This window comes from Melopsittacus undulatus, chromosome 7, assembly GCF_012275295.1.
Source record: "Melopsittacus undulatus isolate bMelUnd1 chromosome 7, bMelUnd1.mat.Z, whole genome shotgun sequence".
Lineage (NCBI taxonomy): Eukaryota > Metazoa > Chordata > Aves > Psittaciformes > Psittaculidae > Melopsittacus > Melopsittacus undulatus.
In genome coordinates, this window is record NC_047533.1 from 29,286,683 (window position 1) to 29,309,966 (window position 23,284).

The 23,284-nt window shown below is 38.8% G+C and overlaps 2 protein-coding genes across 3 annotated transcripts in view; one reads left to right on the forward strand and one right to left on the reverse strand.

Moving 5' to 3' along the window:
- Positions 1-173: 173 nt before the first annotated feature.
- The window catches only part of PPAT (phosphoribosyl pyrophosphate amidotransferase), a 44,334-nt gene continuing 21,223 nt past the window's right edge, over positions 174-23,284 (reverse strand). Inside the window, exons 2-11 of the mRNA XM_034064725.1 lie at positions 14,797-14,863; positions 11,346-11,552; positions 10,151-10,263; positions 9,888-10,033; positions 8,848-8,920; positions 6,995-7,146; positions 5,258-5,385; positions 4,740-4,961; positions 3,797-3,917; positions 174-2,420 (exon numbers count right to left, since the gene is read on the reverse strand). Coding sequence (XP_033920616.1) covers positions 2,245-2,420; positions 3,797-3,917; positions 4,740-4,961; positions 5,258-5,385; positions 6,995-7,146; positions 8,848-8,920; positions 9,888-10,033; positions 10,151-10,263; positions 11,346-11,552; positions 14,797-14,863 — 1,405 coding nt within the window. The 3' untranslated portion in view covers positions 174-2,244. The remainder of the gene's footprint in view (positions 2,421-3,796; positions 3,918-4,739; positions 4,962-5,257; positions 5,386-6,994; positions 7,147-8,847; positions 8,921-9,887; positions 10,034-10,150; positions 10,264-11,345; positions 11,553-14,796; positions 14,864-23,284) is intronic.
- Positions 17,176-23,284, forward strand: part of PAICS (phosphoribosylaminoimidazole carboxylase and phosphoribosylaminoimidazolesuccinocarboxamide synthase) — a 36,835-nt gene continuing 30,726 nt past the window's right edge. For both annotated transcript variants that reach the window (XM_034064723.1, XM_034064724.1), the window contains exons 1-2: positions 17,176-17,563; positions 22,283-22,369. In XM_034064723.1, coding sequence (XP_033920614.1) covers positions 17,176-17,563; positions 22,283-22,369 — 475 coding nt within the window. The remainder of the gene's footprint in view (positions 17,564-22,282; positions 22,370-23,284) is intronic.

Sequence of the window (23,284 nt, forward strand, 5' to 3'; positions counted from 1 at the left end):
GGTGGGAGCCGGCACCGGTAGTGCAGTATGGGCTGGGGTGTGGTGCGGGAGAGGGCCGTTTAATGCAGGACACGAAACGATTTCGGTCCAGCTTTGAGGCGCTTTCACAGTGATTTTAGTAAAAGAAACATTCGATGCGTACTGCCTGCCAGTGAAGGGAGAGAGACAGGGAAGACCAGTTCATAACCATGTTTAATATTAGCTATGGGAGAGGTTAGACATCAGCTTTCTACTGCTTTGTCACATTCTGTAAATTATAATTGGCACATTTGCACATTGGTAATACAGCAGGAACAGTTTCACAATAAAACATTCACATAATACAAATAGCAACACTCAAAATCAGAGTTTTCTCCCTCAACATTGCAGGTGTAAGTCCTGCTGTATATGTGATTAAAAAAAAGGCCAGGTAACCCAAAACATAAACCCAGCTGGCAGAGAATACAGTGATATATGGAAAATACCTAATTTTTAACTTAAGGTTTTTGAAAATATGACCTAAAGATTAGGCATGTAGTGTATCTAAAAATTACAGTGCTTACCATAGCTGACTGAAATTTCACATTCCTACGTGGAGGGGGGAAAGGGCATTAGGACTCATTAAATAGGAATTACGCCACCTAATGCTCAAATCCCATTTCAGCAATTATTGCCAGACTTCAAAAATACCAGTTTTGTTAAAAACCTGTCAAAAGTATTTGCACAAGTTTCAGTCTGTTCTAGAGACATTTTTTCAGATAAATCAGTAGGCTTCTGCTTGCAGCCTTGTTAAACCATGCATCTAAGGTTTTATCTCAGATAGAAAGGCCTGTCATATGTATTTATAACCTAAGAGTTTGCCTTATCCCTTCTTGTACATGCTTTCTTGAACTGGGACTTCCATGTTGTGATTGTCTATTGGGCACCATTGCTACAAACCCCCATGTAAGAAAGTTCGCTTCTGAATTCAATAACCAGTGCTGTAATTCTCAACTATATGGAAGATGATGGAGACAGAAGAAGCTCTTACCTATTTTTTTTTAAACAGTGTCACAAACAATTATAAGGCCAAAATACACAATATTAAATAGAAAATGTAAAATTAAGTTGCTGGTATTCAGTGAACAAAACTGAGGTATACAAAATAGTTTTACAATTGTGTGTAAATTCACAGTAGTTTTCCAAAGGTGCTTTTCCATTTTCAGCAAGTGGTTAGTTGTCGAAGTGATCTTCATGTATACAGTAATCAGTTAAAAAATACAATGCATTCTTCAGAACTTTTTTCTTCTGAAACATTACATCTATTTTAACAGCAGTAATATAGTAAAATAAACCTATACCCAAAACAACTCATAATCTTCAGTTGGTACATTGTTTTTTCTGTTGAAAATGAAGACTGACTTTTTAGGTTTACTTTGGATGTTGACATGTGAAAAGCACACTGAGTGTGAGCTCACTCTTCAGAAATTGTCAGGACTTGTCCTGGAGAAAAGAAGATGTAGAACAGGAAAAAAAAATTACAGTGCCAAGTATTTTTTTTTCCTTCCACATCCTATTGGCAACTGATGAAAGCACATGAAGATAATGTAATTACACTGGAGTTCAAAAAGAGTATTTTAAAGTTACAAAACTAGAGAGCTTTTGGCAGAGTGTTTCCCTGAGTCTTCAATTTTTTAAAATTATATACTAGACATTATGTTCATAGAGTCTGTTACAAAGGCTGGGGATTAATAAAGGCTGTTGAGCTACATTGGCAAAAGTTAGGCACTTCTGTTCTCAAAAAGCTTAGGCAAGAACTGCTGAGGAAGCAATTTAATTCTTCAGAATCTGGTATTTTTCCAAAGGAGAAAAGCAAACTTCACATTCTTCTGTATTATGAATTTGATAATTGAAATTACACCATACGACCCACAATTTGTGAACAATTCTAACAGGGATATCTTTTAGGGCAAGACCGAAACAAAAAAAAACTCTGGGACTGCTATATAATTAAAAAAACTTTGGCTTTTATAATATTTTATGAGAAAATAGAAGGCACAACTGTGCATCAAAACTATGATTTTGTATTTTAATCTGCTTACATTGTTTTCATCACATCAGACTTTCTGTAAGTCTTTACTGTAAAGATGTGGTTTAGTAACAGTAATGGGTTAGCTGTAATAAGCTTTTCATAGTACCCTAAATGTAAAAAGACTATTGGCAAGAACAACTCTTTGAAAAAGGTACATTCAGCAACAGATGGGCTCATGTCCATCCACAAACACTTCACCATTCTAGCTCTACGGGATACTCTCCAGTGAGACACGCAGTGCAGTGACCAATCTTTCCAACGTGCAACTTGTGGGTTTTAAGGCTGTTCTCATTCTCTTGCCTTGCTTTGATGCTTTCCTGCACAGACGATACCAGCCCTTCCACTGAAAGGTAGACAACACTGTCTGCTCCTAGAGGAAATAAAGAATCAGCTAAAGCTGCAATACTGTACCAGATGAAATGCTCTTTGGAAACACAGTTCATTATGGTATGGACTATGATGCCAGGTGGATCACCTTACCTAAAGAGAATGGGTATGAAAAATTATCAGGCCATAGTAAGCCTTACCCTTCTCAAATTCTTCATGCAGGGAGCACCTCACTGAAATACAGATTGAAGGTTCTGAGATGGGAACAAATATGTCACATATACTGCCAAAATAGAAATAAAGTCCAGAGGGTGTATATTAAGACTGCCTGAACTCTGCACAGTTTCCCATAGTTAGTTACCTTGTAGTTCGGGTCTAGGTAGAAGCAAATGTGCATCCCAGACTGAGCACCTGGGACTACAAACTCTTACTGGGACTTGGGTGAGGGGAAGACCATCATGTTAAAAAACAACACAGTTCATAGGAATCTTCTAGCAGTAGGAAAGTGTGATAGCCTCTTCGCATCATTAGTTTTCTGTTGTTTCACTCATTATTTTGAGAATGATACATAAAGACTTGAAATACTTCAGTGTGCCTTCACAATAATTGTGTGGAGAAGAACTTACTGCAATCCTAGACTATGAGAGTATTTAACATGAACTCAGAGTTTACAGTTTTCTAACTGTAACCACAACTATGTTCTTAAACCACTAAAGTATTTTCACCCCAGTAGGCCATGCCTGTATAGATCTCCTCACTCACAAGCCTTCACATGACTTCTGTTGCTGATACCCTATGAAGAGCATATTGTTTACCTCATCACAAAGAACAAAAGCTGCTGGTTCTTTTGCTGCAAACATGACTCATTTTAGAATTTGAGAATGTTTTTAACATTCTTTGATGAGTTTTAAATGTGATTTCTTTCAAAGTGAAATATATAACGCAGTTAAATTATTTACATAAATTTAAATTTGTAGAAAAATCAGTGGGTGTTCACAAATTCCAAACATATTTTTATGAACATCTCATGAAAGTGAGAACTACATTAGATTTTCATTATAGGACAGATTTTCACCACTTATTTTCTTCCTGGTGTTTTGCCTACTGTTGTAAAGTTTCCCAGAAGGAGCTTTAAGTATGGAAAGCTTTGCTGTCACGCCTTATTTGTAACTTACCATTATGCAATTATTCTAATGTTTTCTATTCTTTGGAGAAATATAATTCACTGTGTTTAAAAAAAGTGTGTAGCTAAACTGGTTTGATCTGTAGGGTACTCCAATACAGAATTTACTGTATCAGCCTGGTGAGTTTTTAGTCAGTTTTGTCACTGTTGCCTTGGTGTGTTGTGCTTTATTTCAATGTGGACAGTAAAATATCTACAGGTGAAAACTCCCTCTCTGAAAAAAGAGTAGCACTTACCTATATAGTTTGCAAGATCATGAAATTCGGGTCTGTTGGCAATGAGTTCTTCTTTAGTTGGAATGTTTATTCCCATGTAACAAGGAAATCTTATGGGAGGCGAGGCCACGCGGATATGCACCTGAATAAAAATACAGTTTCAAACAAGACTGCTGTGGTGAAGGTCAGTAGTCCGTAACAGAATAGCAAAGCCCCAGTTAGGCAAATAATCATGAAGAACAGAACACAGCACTGCAGGAAGTCACAAAGAGATAAAAATAAGATAAAGTTTTTTTCAGATGCTAACACAGCAGGAGAGAAAGAGTTTCAGAATTCATTTTACAGTATTTCCTGATGATGGTAAAAGGTTCTCATCCTGATTTCCTTTTTTTTCTGTGATGTTCAGTCCTTGACACACGTTTTGGTTTACGAAATCAAATATACACAACATTTTTTCTCCAGTGACAGACTTGCACACTCCATCTCATTAAAATATCTTAATTACTTAAACCCAGTGTGTTCTGGTGACTTAAGGCACATGCTATTTAAGTATGTGGTTGTACTTAATGCAGTACCACATGTCAGGAATACCATACCAGTAACTTGTTTTTTTTGATCTTAACTAATTTGCTCCCCATTCTCTCTTTATTTGCCAGATAGTGCTTCATAAATGGAGACCTGTTCCTCTCCCCTTAATCACCCAAATTTCACAGTCATATGAAAGAAACGCCTTAACCTGTCATTGGCGTTCCTGCCCAGCAGGGGGGTTGGAATTAGGTCCTTTCCGAGCCAAATCATTCTATGATTCTATAATTCACAATAAACATGCACTAACCATTGTCTTTTTTGCACACCTGCCCTTTCAAATAAGGAAACAATGTGTAGTACAAACGAAGACTGGTGCTTTACCCTCTTATCAGTCTTCAGTTTACATCTGTATTGTGCTAACTGAAAATTAACTTACCTCTTTGGCTCCTGATTCTCTCAGTAGTTTTATTATGGGTGAAATGGTATTGCCCCTCACAATTGAATCATCAATGATAACAACTCGCTTGCCTTTAAAATTATCAGACAGAACGCCAAACTTCTTTGCAACACCAAGTTGCCGTAACCTCCTATTTGGCTGGATAAATGTTCTTCCTACATATCGATTTTTACAGAGCACTTCAACATATGGTAGTCCACACTGTAAACAGGAGAGTTAAAGAGAATTAAAATCTAAAGAGATGGTTATTCTCAGCTACTGTTTTTCTAAAGCAACCTTAGGACTTAGCATGACCTCACAGTAACCAAAAAATTTTGAAATACCTTAATACAGTGGAATAGTGACAGAAAATATAAGTGCAGATGACTCAATAGGAGTACTGGGCATACTCAAGGTATAAAGCTTTATCAATACAGAACAGCTCATATCATTATATTCCATTACAAAAAGATCGTTGCAAGTATGCTTGGGGGAGAAAAAGACAGGTTAACATATACCTTTTGAGCATAACCAAGAGCTGCTGGGGTTGCAGACTCTGGGACAGTGCTGACCAGGTCTGCTTCCACAGGTGCTTCAATAGCAAGCTGCTGCCCACACCTTCTCCTGACTGAGTACACCATCTGACCTAAGAACAGCAAGAAGGGTTTTTTCCTGGTATGCATAATTCCTATTTCCTCTCAGTTTGCTGTACAAATTTCTTTGGCAAGTTCAGGCAGTGAGAAAAGCTCCACAACTAATAAACAGTCACTCACATAAGGTCATTTTTTATTTTCTTCCATAATGCCATATTCTAACATTCATATTCTTATACCTACACAGAGAATTAAAATCCAGTTTGCCCTAATCGGGTAACTAAAGTTCCTGTGGATGATACTGTCATGGGTTCAGCAGTAGCTCATGCTCTGCCAGGGAGGAGGGAGAGATAGGGCGCCTGGTCTGGGCTAGTCAGGGAGGTGACTGGAAACTGGTCGGAAGGGAAGGGGTTAAATCTCTCTTCCGGGCTGGGCTTTCGGCTGGGTTTCGGCGGGTGGTATCGTATTCTCTCTCCCTGTTTATTTCCTCTAACATTGATTTGTTAGTGGTAGCAGTAGTGATTTGTGTTATACCTCAATTGCTGGACTGATTTTACCTCAATCTGTGGGAGTTGTATTCCTCCGGCTCTCCTCCCCATCCCTCCGGGAGTGGGAAGGTGGGGGGGAACAAAGGAGTGTGTGGGACTCTGGGAGTGAGTGAGGGAACTGTGCAGATTTAGTTTAAACCACGACAGATACAAAATGTATTTAAAGAAGGAAAAGAGTAGAAATTACGCCTGTCTGTTTATAACATGCATATTCTATTTTTAGGCTGCTTTTTCCAGGAGACAAGGTTTGTGTAATCCTGCTGTCTGCCTCTGCCTGCTTACTAACTTGGAATCAGTTGGCAAAATTTACCCCAAACTTAGTAAGGGGATAAGAGGCCTCAGAAGCTTTTATGGTCATAAAGCATTTGCAGCATGGGAGGGAACTGAAGGGATTGTGATGAGATTGTGATAAGATAAGGCACAGCCAAGGTTACAGCAGCAGTACTGAGGAATGTAAGAAATGTGGATATTGAAAGGGCAAGAGGATCATGAGAAAAAGGGATGTGGGGTGAAACTGGCTTTATATGAGGATGGGGAACTACATTGGATCAACAGATAGCATGTCCATAGAAAGCCAAGAAAATAGGTTCTTTGATAGGTATGAGTCCTGCCTTTTATCTTTGCCAGTGAGGTAATTTTTGATGGCTTCTACTGAAATAATAAAAGCATCAGACTGACAACTGACAACCCCAAGTACGTAGATAATGCATAGATTTACAAGTTATATTAAGAGCATCTTCCTGAAATAACCCTTTCTTGCAAAGGAAATCCCGAAATAGGTTGTTTTTTGGGTTTGGTGTTTTTTTTTAACACCCTATTTCAGAAGTAATTAGAAAAGTATTCCAAGAACCAATAAAGTTCCTCTCTTAAGACTCTCATTTTTAAGGGATGTTTCCTCTACTTTCATCATGATTGTGGCTCCTCATCCCTTCCATAGGACTAGGCAGGCCACCTGACTGAGGCCATAAGCACAGCCAGGAACAGAAAGGTGAATCAAGTTCATAGTCAGTGGTACCCTGCATCTATGATCCCAGATCCTTTCCAGAGTCATTGTGTTCCACAGTAACATCTCTCACTATTCAGGAAGGAGCTCTGTACATTATTATCTCCTTACCTTCAAAAATACTGTCAGGTCTTGCAAAATAAACATATTCAAAGATGCAGAATGCTGATGGATCTCCTTCAGGTCTTGGTACAACATCTAGTGTCTGGACATCGTATCTGGATATTTTCACAATCTCTCCAGGAAGGACCTCACGATAGTACCTTGAAAGAGAAATACACAGCATTTAGAAATGTCCTGAGCCTGGATGACAGTTTTGAAATATTAAAAAGATTCAACTGACAGGAACTTCCTAGCACAATAATTTGCTTCTGTCTTAGGATGTGACCTGGAGGTTTTTAAGACCAACACACTAAGACAAGTGAACCTTACCAAAACAGTATGAATTGATACCCAAAAGCAATACATGAATTCTCAGCACCTGAGAATTATGGTATTCTTCCTATATGTGAGATGTACAATACTCAAGTCTAGTACAGGCTTCATTGAGATAAAATATATTTTAATAATTTAGTCCTGGATGAGTACTAGAGGACTTTTCCGTGAAAGCTAATTAACATTAAAATGCAATATCAAAAAATCAGAATTAACATAAAGCTAACTGGAAATTGCATTCCAATTCTCCTATCTGAAGAAATATGGAACAGTGTTAGGTTTGGTTTATTATGTTACAATGTTTAACCTTATTAAACATTTTTCTAGGTCCTTGGATGGCTATTCTAACAATTTTAATCTAAATTTATCCCAAAGCATTGAAATGTTCTGGAGGTATAAATCAGAGGTGAGCAAATCTGTGATTATTGACTGGTAAAATACTAGCATTAGCAGAGAGCAGCACTGGCTACACAAGAAGTTCAGACAAAATTGCTTCTTTTGAAAGCCCATAGGCATCAGCTGATGGTCCTACACAATAAGCTTTTCTTAACAGAGATTTTAAAGAAGTTTCAGAAAATGGTTATTTTTATCCATACGTAGAATAAATTGTCTCAAGAAAGCCCCTGTTACCAACAGCTTATAATTCCTACAGAGACAGGGTAGAAGTTACATCAAGGGAACACAGAACACCACACCTGCAATAAAACACTGCGGAATGGAATGAAGACCTGTAAAGTGATGTCACATTGCTTCCTGATTTTGTTTGACTTTTTATTTGGTAGTTTGATGTTCTTAATGCAATTTTTCAGTTTTATTTTAAGAGGATGCAACCTTACTTATTAGTTTAGTCCCAAAATGCACATTGTTATATTGCCTGATTAGAAAATTAAATATGCTTCCTCATAATCTTTCTTACTTTAATCATGTTCTAGTTCACAGTTGCCTTCCACTCCAAATCTGTGGTTTCTTAAAGAGCCTCTTACCCATCTCTTTTTGTCCAAAGAAAGTATCACACCTTTCTTTTCAGAGGATCTTAGCTCGAGCGGTAATGTGAACACCATCTCATGTTTTGGCTCTGACGGATGTTGGCACATGTGGAAATAGATTCAGGTGCCCATCATTTTTTTTCAAACAAGCTTATTTTGTTAGACAGCATATGCTACAGCTCAAGTTAATCCAGCAGGTGAGCTACCAGTGCAACCTTTCTGTGATTCAAGGATTATTTTGCTATTCTGCTGCAAACGTGCCTAAAATTAAAGTCTAAAATTAAGAAGACTTTACACAGTAAAGTTGTCTTCACTGTGATTATCTGAACACGCAATTCTTCTTTTACACTAATCTGTTCACAATAATAAACTAGCAAAAAAGAGCACTGCCAAAAACCCACCAAACCTCCAAACAGCCCAACAAACTATTTTTTGATGTCTTTCATATATTAATAGGTCATGATATTTGGCAGTTTGAGGTTTTTAATGTTTAATTGCTGCCTGAGGAGAGATTTCAGATAAAGTGAGAACTGTGGCACTTACTCTGCACCAATAGACAAAAAGCTACAGGATTCAGAGGAGACTACCCATCCTTCTGTTTCACTGTTATCTTTTCCTGAAATGAAAGATTTCAGTTCGAGTCAGACCACAATTCTTATTACTGTTACCCCACACCCCATTACATTTCTACTGCAGTATCTGCCTTGTTTGGTTGCCAAGTGCATAAGACTTTTATAATTTAAAACTAAAAAGTAGTGAATTCCCAAGTTTCTGTAATACTATTAAAAAAAAACAACCAAAAACCATACTGAATTCCTACAGAGCAGGAATGTTTGTATGCTTTAGAAAGTCTTGATAATTTTTCTTGTGGTTAAAATTACCGAGTTTTGTGAAGATCTGGGAACATTTACTACTTTACCTTGAAATTATTTTTATACAAACTAATAGATTCTAATCTCACTTCACAGAAAATGTTGATTTGCAGGCTAAACAGGAATACGAATAATTTTCCCTATAAACTGACTGTATAGTGTTCTGTTGCCATACTACCTGTGACCGGAGTGCTTGGAATTTAGAAATATATTGCCAATAATCCAGCACTTTTTAGCTACCTTACTACAGAAGAAAGGAAGAAATGAGACTTGTTTCTGGACCGTACAGTGTTTCAAGCAACTGGCCCTAAGTGGCTCTGCCTGAGCAGGGAATCTGTACTAGAGGACCTCCAGAGGTCTCTTGCAGCCTCAACCCTTCTGTGATTCTGTTCATCCCTGCTTTCCTGTTTGGCTGATGAGATGTTAATTACATTTTCACAAATACTCTGTTACAGCTGGGCTTCCTAATTCTGACACTGACATCAGGCAACTAGAATTCCCCTTTGCTGGGAACAGGAAAGATATTTGCAGACTTCCTAAATTTACTTTTTTTCCTTACCAACATTTTTTTGTTGTTTTAAATTTTCAAAACTGACCTTTGCATTGCATATTCCTGGTTACTCCTCAGTAAATGTAGCTTTAATTACTTGTATCGGTGATTTCAGGCATAAACCATATGAATATGATTATGAATATAAATGTATGGTTTACCTTTTCCATTCATGTCCCCTACTGGAATAAGGCGACCAATGCAGAGTGGGCGATTCCCATATGGATCACGTACTGCATAGATTATGTCTTTATGCATAATTAGCAATGAATATGAAGTTGGAGTTTCATTCATTAAATTTTTTATTCTGAAATGAAACAAAAGTGAACATAATCATGTGTCACACAAACAGCTGTGTGCATTTACAGCTGCATACATATCATGCCGAGATGCTGTTCTTAGTTCTGAAACCCATCCTTCTCACCTTGCCACCCAGTCGGCTGTATCGTCATTTTCTAGAGGAGGTGTGAAAGCCAGCAGCTGGGTGATCAGCTCACTGTCAGAACTGGTCGACAGCCCTACACCATGCTTCATAAGCTTTTAGGACACAAAGCAAAAGTGTTAACGACATTAAGAAGAAAAATCCCACATAACACTGCTCAGATTTTAAGTGAACAAACACCTGTGTGCAATGAACTAATGTTTTTAAACGTATCCCTGCTTCAGCAGATCAGATCACAGTAACATCAAACTTCCAACAAACCAAATATGTAAAAAGAGCAGATACAATCATCTATGACTGGTACTACATGTCTCCCTTTGCAGCTCATTCCTTTGCCCTGCATGCAACCAAAATTAATATCACCAATATTCAGGGCATAAATTCATGTTTTGTTGTTTACTTAGCTTTGTGCTCCTGCTTGTTCTGGAAAGAGAGGTAAAAATATACAAGGGAAAATATGTAATTACCTATAGCAGATACAGAAAGAGATAAGGCAGAGTGGTGGCTTAGGAACAGAGCAACAACAAGAAAAAGAGGTGTGAACGGAAACAGAGTGGGATTAAAAAATTAAAATCCCACAACTTAAAAGTTTGTTGAATCTGGTCAGCCTAATTGTTCTGCCTTGGTGTACTTACGCTTCTAAGACAGAAGAGAATCTTCAGTGTATCTAGCTAATTATTACAACCCATTTAATGCTCTATGTATTACAGTTCCTAACTTTTATCTTAAGAAACCATTTACAATCATGAAAAAGATTCACCACTGTCTACATTTCCTCATCACTTGTTTTCTCCCATCTATTTATACCCTTGCATCTCTGATTAATGATGGGCTAGATTTCTTTGGGCATTCCATACATTTGCTTCAGTGCAGGAATATGAACTCTTTTGGATGGAATATATCATAGGTGTTATTTTATAATAACACATCTGCTAAATTTTATTTGCCTTTTTGGCACATACCATTCTAGCCAAACACACTATCAACACTTGATCAATAGGAATGTGACCATCAGTCTAGAGGACTGGTGAATTACCCCCTAAGACAGTTACAAATGTCTCCCCTCCCTGGGACCTTCCCCCCCTCCAATGATCTGTTTTGATTATGATGCTGTCTCACTACCCCAAGCAGCTTAACATTAAGGAAAAGTCATAGCAAGTTTACTGGGGATACCAACCTTCCTCCTGAGTTGTATAGCGTTTGTTAGCTCCCCATTGTGCGCCACAGCAATCTTCCCATGAAGAGTCTCTACAACAAAAGGCTGGCAGTTCTGTAGCTCCGAAATTCCTGAGGTGGAATACCTTGTGTGCCCAATACCCAGGTTGGAAACGTACAGCTTCTTCAGGCTGTCTGCATTGAAGATGTGATTTATAAGACCCATTCCCTTTGGGAGAAAAAATAAAAGTTCTGTTTGGTTTTGTTTTCCTGGCAACTTTCTAATTTCTCCTCATGTTTGTTTTTTAAAACAAGCAAATTTAAGTGAAAAGGCAAATAACTGGGAAGACATGGGAAAGCAAGAAGCTGAGTAGATGCCACAGTGATATACCAGATGCCATTACTCTGTTTTTAAATAAAGCAATATACATCTTTGTGCTGCAGATTTTCATGGAACAAACTATTCTCTTACTAAAAATACATCTTCTGAAAAACACTACCAAAACAAACATGTTGTTTAAAAACACCAGACAAGAAGACTGCCAGATGGAAATTCTATGTAGAGAATACTTTTTACAAGATCGCAGTATATTGGATTTACTTTTATACTGGGCCCATGATGTTTGTTAGAGCCCACTGTCATTCTTGCCAATGTCAGAAGTAAAGCTTTCTCAAGAGATGTCACTGTTTACTTAAAACAGATTTTTCATATAGCCAGGTTGCCTTCTATGTGAAGCAAAAATTAATCAAAACTTTCTAGTCAAACATCAGGAGCATCTTTTGGCAACAAGGACTACGTGGAGGCAATTCAGTAGCAAGAATAGTCTGAAAAACCCTACACAGAGAGTAGAAATTAGACTGGATTCCAGGCCCTCCTACAAACTCCTGCTTCTGCCACTGCCTGTGGGAAATACTTACATCTAGTGCTTGGTTTCCCTGTCGTGCGTGGTAATTGTGATATACACAATAGTACACATAACACTCCCCTAGGACCTTCAAAGATACATAGGAAAGGTCCAAAGCTGTGAATAGTTTGTAACTTGTGTTACAGGTACAAGAGAGTGGGATGGGAAAGGAAGGAAAGAAATTGGTTGAACTGTTTTCAGAGCTCAACCAAAAAGGCTTAAAGAAAGCTCAGCTTTAGGGTATTTTCTGCTGTGACTGCTACAGTGTTGGAATACCAAGAATACACATGTGGTTTTAGGATATTTACTATTACATTAAAATGTTACTGCCTCAACAGCTGAACTGGTACAAGTTTGCTTTAATGAGCCAACAAACTTTATGCCAAATAAATTATCATCTCTTGTCTCACAGATGAAATAAAGCATGGTCTAAAGTCTGTGTTTTGTTCTCATATATGTACAGAAATGCAATCATCCACTCCTATTTTGCTTAGGTCAACTTTATTCTGACAGGAGATCTGACAGGTCTGGTCTTAATGGATGTAGCCAAGTTAAGCACTGCAATAGCTTAAACAAGCAATGTTGTTTTAAACCAGATTTGATTACACAAGTACATAATCTTTTAATTGCCATTTGAAATATTCCTCAGATTTAGACTGTACTGGTGTGGGATAGTGAATGTGAATTATACCAGTATAAAAAACTTCCAATGAAGACAATTTTATGTCTGTATTAGACAAAGCTGCTTTATTATTCTGCATATCCAAGTGTGAAACAGTCAAGTCAGTCTTTCTCCTTCTCACATCGCTATGTCTATAAAAGAGATATTTTTTTTCCAAATCCTGAGCTGGTTAATACAGTATGACAATAATGTTCTGTTACACAAATTTAGCTGAAAGTTTCTGACAGACAAATCTGGATGAGTCCTTCTGGGACATTTTAAAACAACAGATTAATATCCTCTGTAAAGGGCTATCAATCTGTGGTCAAAGGCTGGCAACAATCAGAAGGGAACACATACCCATGCCTTGGGCATTCCAGTTCATACTCTGATATAAGTACTGCCTTAAGCTTTCAACAAAAGTGAGTAAATTGCTGCAGTGAGAAGCAGGCACCTTTTCCATTCTGTTGTTTCTGCTATGAAGAAGACTCAAATGGGGTTTGGAAGACAAACAGGTACAGCAGCATCTCAACTGCTGACATTTTAATGGCCTGGTTTACAAGTCAGAGTCCTAAATACACTCTCACAACTGTAAGAGACCCAAATGTTTGTTACATTAGCGCCACTTCCAGGATTAAACAAGTCATGCAAATTGTATTCCACAAGCTCTTTGTTACACTGTGGTTATTACAGTTTTTAAAAGAGCTGTAGCTGATGAGCATATTGCAAGGATAAAAGAAACCATCACATGCTCTGCCACTCTTAAAATATCAAAGCTAATATGATGATATAGTCAATTAAATTCTTAGCATGACAGCTAAGCATTGCAGCTCAGTAACATGGAAACACTGCTGGAAGTTCATTCTGAGAAATACTTTCTACTACAGGATTTATAAAGCAGCCCTCTTTAAAGGAAGCTGAAATTCCTAGAAACCTTAAGGAAAGCTGAAACCCAAGCACAGGAGCAGGAATGAAGAACAGATAACATGGTGCCGAAGTTGAGAAAAGCTGTATTCAAAAGTGTGTGTATGTGTGTGTGTGACTCAGACTGTAACAGATAGCAGGGGGGAAATGCCCAAAGAGTTGAAAAACACGTTGCCTGAAGAGACAAGATTTTGCATGATGCATTGAGCAGACATTCATAGATACACATGCTGATGCAGCAAAGCAGTTCTTAGTCTTGGACTGAGCTGAATCTTAATCTTCCCCAGAGACCTCTGGTTGTAAACATGAACTGCTTTTTGATTGTGGTTAGAGGACACACATCAAGAATTGCTTCATGGCTATTCTGTGATATAGTTTTATTTCCAATCATCTCTTCTAGGATGGAATAGCCTGATTAATATTTTCTTCCTGATCACTATTCAATACAGAATGAGCAGAAATATCCCCAGAGCATGCATACTACTTTTGAGGCTATGGCCATTTTATGTCCTTTAACATTCCCTGGGATTCCCTCAGCTCAAGAATGAATGGAGGCTATTTTTTATTCTGTTTATTTTTGCCTATGGGTAAAGCTGCCACTTCCTTGAGTCTCACTAATGCAAGAATTAGTTCTCCATTTGCCTGTGCACAGCCTGTAACTGTATTTCCTCTTCATCTCAAGTTGCATTGCTGCTATTCTAGATCTCCAGAGTTAACACCTTAGGTGCAGGGTGACTTTGCTAAGCAGTTTTTGTGACATGAACATAATGATGATACAGGATAATGTTGGCATATTTGTTTTAAACATTACATCACTAAACAAACATCACTTATGACAGAAATTGCACAAATAAGAATTAAATACTATTACTGACAAAACAGCTCATCATAACATGTTACTTCCTAATTATTCTCTTTCCTAGCTGAAACAAACCTTCATGCATCTTGGCTTGGCATCTACAAAACATTAATTTGCATTTTACCTTGTGCACTTTGAATGCCTGGGATGACTCTCCATCACTTGTCACAATTCCAGCACTCTCCTGGCCCCTATGGACAAAACAAAATTAACATAAAGCACTGAAATGTTGAGAACAAAATGCTTTAGCATACAGTGAATTGGTGTTTTCTCATCTACTCTTTACAACATGAAATTTTTAATGTAGGCCTGTTTGTTACTCGATACAGTACACTTGTTACAGGCTTGTAATTTCAACTGGTTTCTTGTCCATGTTATGCTTCATTTCAAAACAGTCACATAAGGTTTGTGCCTAAGCCCACTGAATTCAGCAGGACTCCTTCCACTAATAAGCACTGGCTCAGGCTCTTACTGCAGTTCTATTTCAGTGTGGGCATAAAATAACAGCAGATGCTTAATCTGAAAAGCCACTTTGCAGTGATAGCAGTCTAGGCTGTAGTAGTAGGCTCAACAGTGCTACTCTATTTCTGCTTTGGGTGGTGGTGGGGGAGGTATTAAGAAACTTAAGACTTTGCCTATGGAGTGCATTGTGTCTTTCTTCCACTGATCACCTCTGCAGAAGCTTTTGTATTCTTGCCTTTAAGAAGACAAGCTAGCATTTACGCCTCTAAAAGCTATATGCACACTCTGATAAAGCATTTGAGCACATAAAGCTAGTATCGGACATCACATCTTCTGAATTCAAGCAAAACAAATCTGATGTACAGTGTCACTGCAAATGGAAATACTTCTCTTACAGATCACCCTCAGGCTAGCAGCTGTGCATTGCTGCTCACAAGAGCTCTATCAGCTGGGATGACAGGGTTTTTCCCAGCATGCTCCCAGCCCTCCCCAGGCCTGCCTGGACTCCCCAAAGCTGTGCTGCAGGATCCAGGCAGAGTACTGCATGGCTGCCCAAGGCTTGTATTTCAGTCCCTATCCATTGGGAAGGTATGCTCTGCAGACTGGATTGTTTGTGGGTAACAGTGCAGGCCACTCCATCTCCTGTTAAAAGGTTTCCTGGAGAAAGGCAGTGTTACCTCTGACAAAACTGCTGCCTTGTGCCCACTGTGCCTGTAAATCTCCTAAGGACTTTGAGGAACGGTAAGGTGCCATTCACTCCCATATGTAATAATGACTGAAAACCAAAGATGCTTTTAAAAAAGGAAATAGGATATTTTTAGCATATTAGATGAAGATGCTGCTTGTGCATTAGACTGGTTTAACTCAACCAGAGTCACTGGAATTATTTAGTATAAGGAACAATAAAATTGGGCACAAATAAATCTACAGAATGGCCATGCTCACTATGAATCTTCTCCAGAGCCTAAAATTGCTCACTAGGAGACCTAAGATTGGCCACTAGCCCCAGCTGTACATAACGCAAAATTTTAAAGAACATTTGCTTGCAGAAAGCAAAAAGAAACAAACTGAATGAATTTACCCTGTTATTGACACAGACCTTCAAGAGAAAATCAAGAGACGGAGGACATTCTTAAACTCATTTATTTTAACTCTGGAAAATGTCTTGTCTATAAATACAAAGATGGGTGGTAAACTTTAAAGGCTGACACACAGCATTCAGCAACTTTTGATTCCAATGTTAATATTATAGGCAATTTCCATTTAAATACTGGCACTGTCCCTTTAAACATCAACAAATTAGTAGTGAGAAAGAGGGAAGCAAGCAACCCAGCAAAGGCCCACACAAGTCAAAGGCTCTCGTCAAGCCATTGGGTTATGCCTTTCATGTAGTGCTAATGAAACAGAAGGAAGCTCAATATCATTACCTCAAAGTTCACACAATTCTATCAATTCAGCCAGATTTTGAAGTATGCAAGCTTTGCATTAAGTATCAGTAACAGCCAGTGAATATTAGAGTTTAAATTGTGCAGGTATGACCACCAATTCAACACAAAGCAGGATGCCCCCATCCACATTAGTGTTGTATCAACTACTGCAGCTTGTCTGGCAGCTATGCCCCAGGGTTCCCAGCTGTTATCCCGCGGGAGGCGGGAGCTGCTGCAGCACCCACCCCACCAAGGGCAGGCACGAATGGGTTTTATGGGGCTCTTTTCATGTGTGTGTGGGTTTATTTTAAGGCACCAGATAGCGTGACCCTCTGTATTCCCTGTGTCCTGGGAATATAGAGGACAGCGCTGGCAGGGCAGCCCCTTCCCGCACAAGGGTTAACGCCACCACACCGCCCCAGCGGCTTTTCCCGCGGGATCCAGCGCCCAGCCCGTTTATTTGGCAGTTTCTCAAGTTACTCCCCTCAGGCAGCTTGAGCCAGTAGAACTAGATCCTTTCATCTCGGTGGAGCTTACTGACAACCAGCCGCCTGGTTTCCTAGGAAACAAAATCTTGGCTAGAAATAGTGAATCATTTCCAGGTCACTTTCAACATGGAGAGTGGAGCAGGGAAGCATTGGACTGAGGAGGAGGTTAAAGCCTTGTTAAGCGTCTGGTCAGAAAAAAACATCAGAAAGCAACTCCATGGCACCCTGAGGAATAAAGGGATATTTATCTACATTGCTAAACGGTTGCAGGAGTTAGGAGTTTGCAGGGATTGGAAACAGTGCCGTGCAAAGTACAAAAACCTCAAGTATGAATACAGAACGGTTAAATATGCCCACAACTCTGGGGATGTCACTAAAACCATGAAGTTTTTCCATGACCTGGATGCCATATTGCGATATGAACCTGTCACACAATTAGCGGCAGAAGAGAACGGCATGTGTTCGGTGACTGAGGCGCAGCTGAACACGAGCCCCACAGCCGAGAGCACGCAAGGTAAAAACCTGGTTTTTTGCTTATATTTCTATGTCTTTGCTAAACACCCAAAGGGAACAAACCCGAAGCCTGAGTTTGCTGCTGGAGCCGAAGCGGAGGCTGCGCAGCCCCAACAGAAGGGTTTGAACTGACTTGATGCGCTCCTCACGCAGGGGAATAAAATGTTAGCACCCACCAGTGTTGAAGTCTGTAAATACAGCGTAATTCTGGCTAAATTATGCTAACGGCTTGTCTTGCAGCCTCGGAGAGTGCCGGGTCCTGTCAAGGCTCCTGCACCCTGCTCAAGCATTGAATTAAGAAAAGCCGTTTTCTTTCTGTTTGCAGTACTTTGGAAGTGGGTTTTGTAGAGCTGCAAATCAGGTGTAAACTTAAAGAGTCAAGGCTGAAACTGTCATGAGGGTTTTTTAAATTGTTATTTGTGTTACAAGTGAAATTTAGGATTTTTATTCTTATTTCTCTGTAACTGAAAATTTATGTATGATGACTAAAGGTAAATTATTTTGTAAACACTTCAACTTAAATAGCTGAGAAACAGAGGGATGTTTAATATCGTCTCATTAAAAATTGTAACATAGCGAGGAAAGTAAAAATAATCATGTTTATCAGACTATTTTGAGGCAAACCAAATGAATACAACTGCTTTTCTTCTGAAGAAGCTTTTACAAAACTATTTGCATCTCTTGTTTTATTCAGCCCTATCTACCTACGCATTTAAGCTGTGCTTAACATTTCATTAGGGTCAATCTGCTATTTGACATCACTCAGATCTCCTTGTCGCATTCTAAATGTCACTGAAGCATAAGCCCCAATAATAGTTATAAGTACTAAAATAACATGGCTAAAAAGAGAAATGAAAAGCTTAGCTGTTTGTTCCCACAGTACGTGGCAATTTACATTAATTAAGATTGTGAATCTTTTTTAGGAAAACAAAAACCTCAACATTAGTATCAGGGGAGACTACCAAAGGCACGGGCAAGAGCTGGACATCTGACTGGCTCTAGTACCTTTCCACGTCTCCCCTCTACAATACTGTTTTACAGGTCAAAGTAAAATAAATTGCCATTTTTCTTGTCATTGTTTACCTTAATGAAAAGCTTGACCTCAATCTGTCATCACCAGCAGAAAGCCTCTAATCTGTCAAAGTCACTTTAAATTAAAATGGCAATTTTAAAGTATTTTACCATGTGCTCTCTGCACAGTGTATTGCAATCCATTTTTATTTTTAAACTTGCAGAACCGAGGCCAATACGAGCTGTTACATGAAACTAAGATAGTGTCCTTCATCTGAGGATCTGCCCTTAGATTACCATCTGTGTTTCAATGTAGTTTGCACCAACTGTTAATCCCAATTCGCATCTGCCTTAGATCTCTAGCAAATTTAAATCAGAAAATGTTAATTTCAGTTGTGAATCCCACACTACAATATGTGTTAAAAAAAATTACTCCTGGCTGAGACACACCTAATTTTGAAGTATTAGGGCAGTCTGGGTCTAAAAGTGGCATAATTAAATATCTCTCTTAAATGCATAAGCATTTCTGTTCCTCCCTTAAAAAACAAACCAAACCAAAATCCAAAATGAAACAATAAGCAAAAATGTAAATGCAACTAACTGTAATAAGGAAACACTAATGGCAAGAATTTAAATGCAAAGATTTTCACAACCCTAATTCAGCCACAAAGAAAATACACTAAGATAGAAATGTGTCCTGCAGCTATGCAGGATGAATACAACCATAACAAGGGGCAGAGAGGAGCTGTGAGAACATCAACTTTCTTCATTTAAGAATACAGATCAGGCAAGTAACTGCAGTACTAGAGGCCCAGTCCTTTTCCGACTGCAGTCAGAGTTGCAGTGTCTGCCCAACCCAGTACTTTGAAGGGCACTTGTATGGCTAACGTGGCATCCGTGGCTTTGCAGCTGATGCTCACAAGTTCTTTCGTGGGGGCAGATCTGACAGTGTTGCTCCCACAGAAGGGAACGTAATTCCCTATATTGCTCTCACAGAAAGGTATGTGGTTCCCGGCAGAGGCAAAGGCAGTCTGCTGCCACTGCCCCAGCAGTGGACCTGGCTGCTCCCCCTCAGGTCTTCAGAAGGAAATGGACTGCTTTAATGTGGGTATCATGATCCCTAAGGCAGACAGACCAAAGTACATTTCTGTCCCTGCAGGTTCCCTCGAGGGCTCCTCCCTTTCAACCACAGAGCCTTACAGGAGGGGGGGGAGGGGGGGGGGGAATCGTCCCTCCCCTCTTTAAAGGGAGGCTGAGTCTCCTCATTTTGACAGAGCTGGAGGAATCAGGGATGTTTAGGCTTGTGACTTGGGTAGCAAGAACAAAATGCTGTGATCAAACTAAAACCTGTGCAGAACACTACTGTCTACCATGCATGCAACATTTTGTTTGAAGAACTCAGAGCTATACTAATTTGTTTTGTTTAAAAAGCATGATTGCTGCGGAGGGAAAGGGAAGAGTTAAAAATAGACTACTTTTATGGGGCTGAATGGTATTTCTGTAGTGTTTACCTGAGTTTTTTCTTCATATCTGGTAAAATGAGTTTTCTTTTGAAAGTGTAATTGAATAAATTAATACAGAAAATCACAATCAAATCTAAGAGAGAGGTGTCACAGCGCAAATGTGGTAACAATACACACACTAATTCCCAGCTCGTTCATGGAAGATGACACTTTCTACATAAGCACAGTCAGCAAGGCAAGCCAGGTGTTCACATTGCCCTCCCAAAACACGTTTTCAGAGGCAGAGTGCTAGCTTAAATACTAAGTAGAACAGGTACAAGTCAACATTTTCACCTGTCTTAAAATCTAATTTGTGTATTATCCCAGTAATCAACAACAAAGGAAATGCATGTGGAGTGATGATGAACTATGAAAAATGGTATCTTTCATTAGAGTTCAAATGAATGACCTTTCCATTTCCTTAAGCAGTTTTGACTGTTCCAAGTTAAATCAAGTATTAATAAATCAAGTACATGATTTACAAAAGTTAAGCTCACCTAGTAATTCATGTTAAGCGACTTACACTCTTTGATATTTCTCTCTTTATGTTTAAATATTAATTCACTGGTCACTTTCCTTGGCCTTCACTTTACACATAGCAGAAATATTACAGAAATATTACCAATATTGCAGAAATATTACCAAGACTGGGAAAAAATGCATTAGCAGTGACAATATTATCATATGTACAAAACTCAGCTACTAAATCCAAACAGATCCTTCAGAAATGCTGACTTGAAAATGTCACTCATACATAATTTTCCATGACTGGACTTTTAACATTAAAGATGTCATTAACAAGTATTTTATATACATTTTTTTTACTAACAGTGTGCAGTACTCTTATCAAGTAACTTTTTTGCTCCTCAGATGCTTGTTTTTTCCCATCAAACATTTTAACATTTCTTTTTTGTGTATTAACAGTTCTTATTTCTTATGATAGTAACTTGTTTCTGTTTAATATTACGATGTAATTAAACTTGCTCATCCTAGTACCTACATCACACCCAGCAGGCTTCCAACAGAGAGTTTATTCCCTCCCCACCCCATAATCTGCTTTGCAGCCCTTCGGCAGGTCAAACGCCAGTCCAGGCTCTAGAGGTGAAGGCATGAGCACACTTTTCCCTCCTCAGCTGGCCGCAGGGGGTAGCAGCTCCTCCCAGGCAAGCAAACCGCTGGGAGCAGTTGGAGATGAGACCGCTGCATCCATGAGTCACTCTGAGCCCTGCTGAAAGTCAGGAGGATTTAGGATAGTGTTTTCAAACGCAGTTTTCAGTTTCACCTACGTCAGGATACCAGGCTGCATTCCAACCGCACCTCGGTACAGTTCTTAAGAGGAACTACTGCAGCACCTTTGAACAAGGCAGCTTTGATCCCTGTGACCTCCCTGGCTGGAGCTGACAGTAGCTCAACTCTTGTACAGTGAATCAGCATTTCAAATCTGACAGCATGGAACGTTGAATACAATGTATTGCCATAGAACAACTTAAAGGTCTATTCTGTGAAAATTAAGCTGATTCAGAAGCTGACTTATATGCTGCTTTCTACACTTACACAGAAATTGAAATGATACTACTTTTTAAACAAGTGTAGGAATTCTGTACTGTAAAAAGCCAGACTGAATCCTGTCAGCATTCTTGTATTTGTTTAAAAAGCAGTTCTCTAGTCACAATGCTTTAATGCTTTCCCTACGTTATTAATGAATTTCATAGATTTCCAGAATTCTTTGCAGAACGTTCCTGTTATCTTCAGATTCTTCTTGGATTTTTTTTTCTGTTTTGGTTGTATAGGCAGATTTGCAGTTAACTGAATCTGTGTGTAAAGCCTGGGTTTTTTTGTATGTCTCTTACTTTTCATTATGTACTTTAAAACTCCTTTTAATGTGCTACCCAACCCACATACTGAGTCGAGAAAGCATAGAAGTCACTTGAATCAAGTAAGTTCCTACTAGAGTATTGAAATACATTCCAAACAGGCTTCATCTGCAGAATATAAAATAATTTCATTTACCTCCTGTAACTTTTGTCTCCTTATAAGGACAAGCCAAATTAATTTTAAATTTAATTTAAATACAAATTAAGTGTGGAGATTACAAAGTTAATAATCTTATTATTATCTTCCAAATGTGTGTGAACATTTTCACTTAAACTAATTTAAGCTAATTTAGTCCATACCTATTTTTCATCTATAAACTCTTTCCTTCCCAGGTGAAATATCAATTTCTTTAGAAGATGATGAGGATGCTCCAGGAGATCCACTACTTTTTATGTCTCATGTCAGACCAGTTCAACTAGGTATAGTATGATGGTGCAGAGATCAAAACCTAAAAAGCAGCGCTTTCTGATAGCTTGAATACGCCGTCATTCAGTTTCCGATCAACATAACTTTAAAACAGCCACATTTTTTGCTCCATCTCCAGTTTTACCACTTGCAGTCCAATGCATCACTAGGTATTGACCACTGTACATGATGCAACACTTGTATGACCACTATTCACATCCAAAATACATCCCATGCTATAGCTTAATCATATTAATTTTGTTAAATGCTGCTGGAAAGTATGCCAAATAGTAACATGTAATACCCATGTCAACTTGCGGATTTTCTCTAACTCACATAATTTCTGCTTAAAGCAGCATGAGTTAATAGCCTGAGCCACAAAAGATGCAGAGGTCTGACCCATCCCACTGAATAATGCAGATTCTCCAAGCAAAGGGTGGTCAGCAATGCTGAAGTCCAACCACATACAACAACCCATTTGGAAACCTTCCTACAGTTTTGCTCAGGAAAACCATCCTATAGTTTTGCTCAGGAAGGTCATTACAGAGCAAAGGCACAATCTGGCAGGCCAGAAAGAGGAAAAAGACCCTAGGTGCAAGCCCCTTCAGGGGGCTGCTAAAGAGAATGGAGACAACCTGAACATTTTAGGTAGAATCAGGCAACCAATGAGCTGATTCTTTGCCTGGATGAAGACCAGCACTGTCCTGAATTTCCTACTCATGCTTTCTATTTTTTATATACCCTCTATGCCTCAGCATACATCTCAGTCCAGTTACAATTTCACTAATCTCCTAGGTGCCATATTCAGGGAGAAAACAAGGCCCCACCTAAACTTATGGCTTTTATGTTACACACTATATGCCTCCTGTCTGGTATAACAAGAAATGAAGGAAAAGACAAGAATCTCTCATGGAATTATTTGCACATAT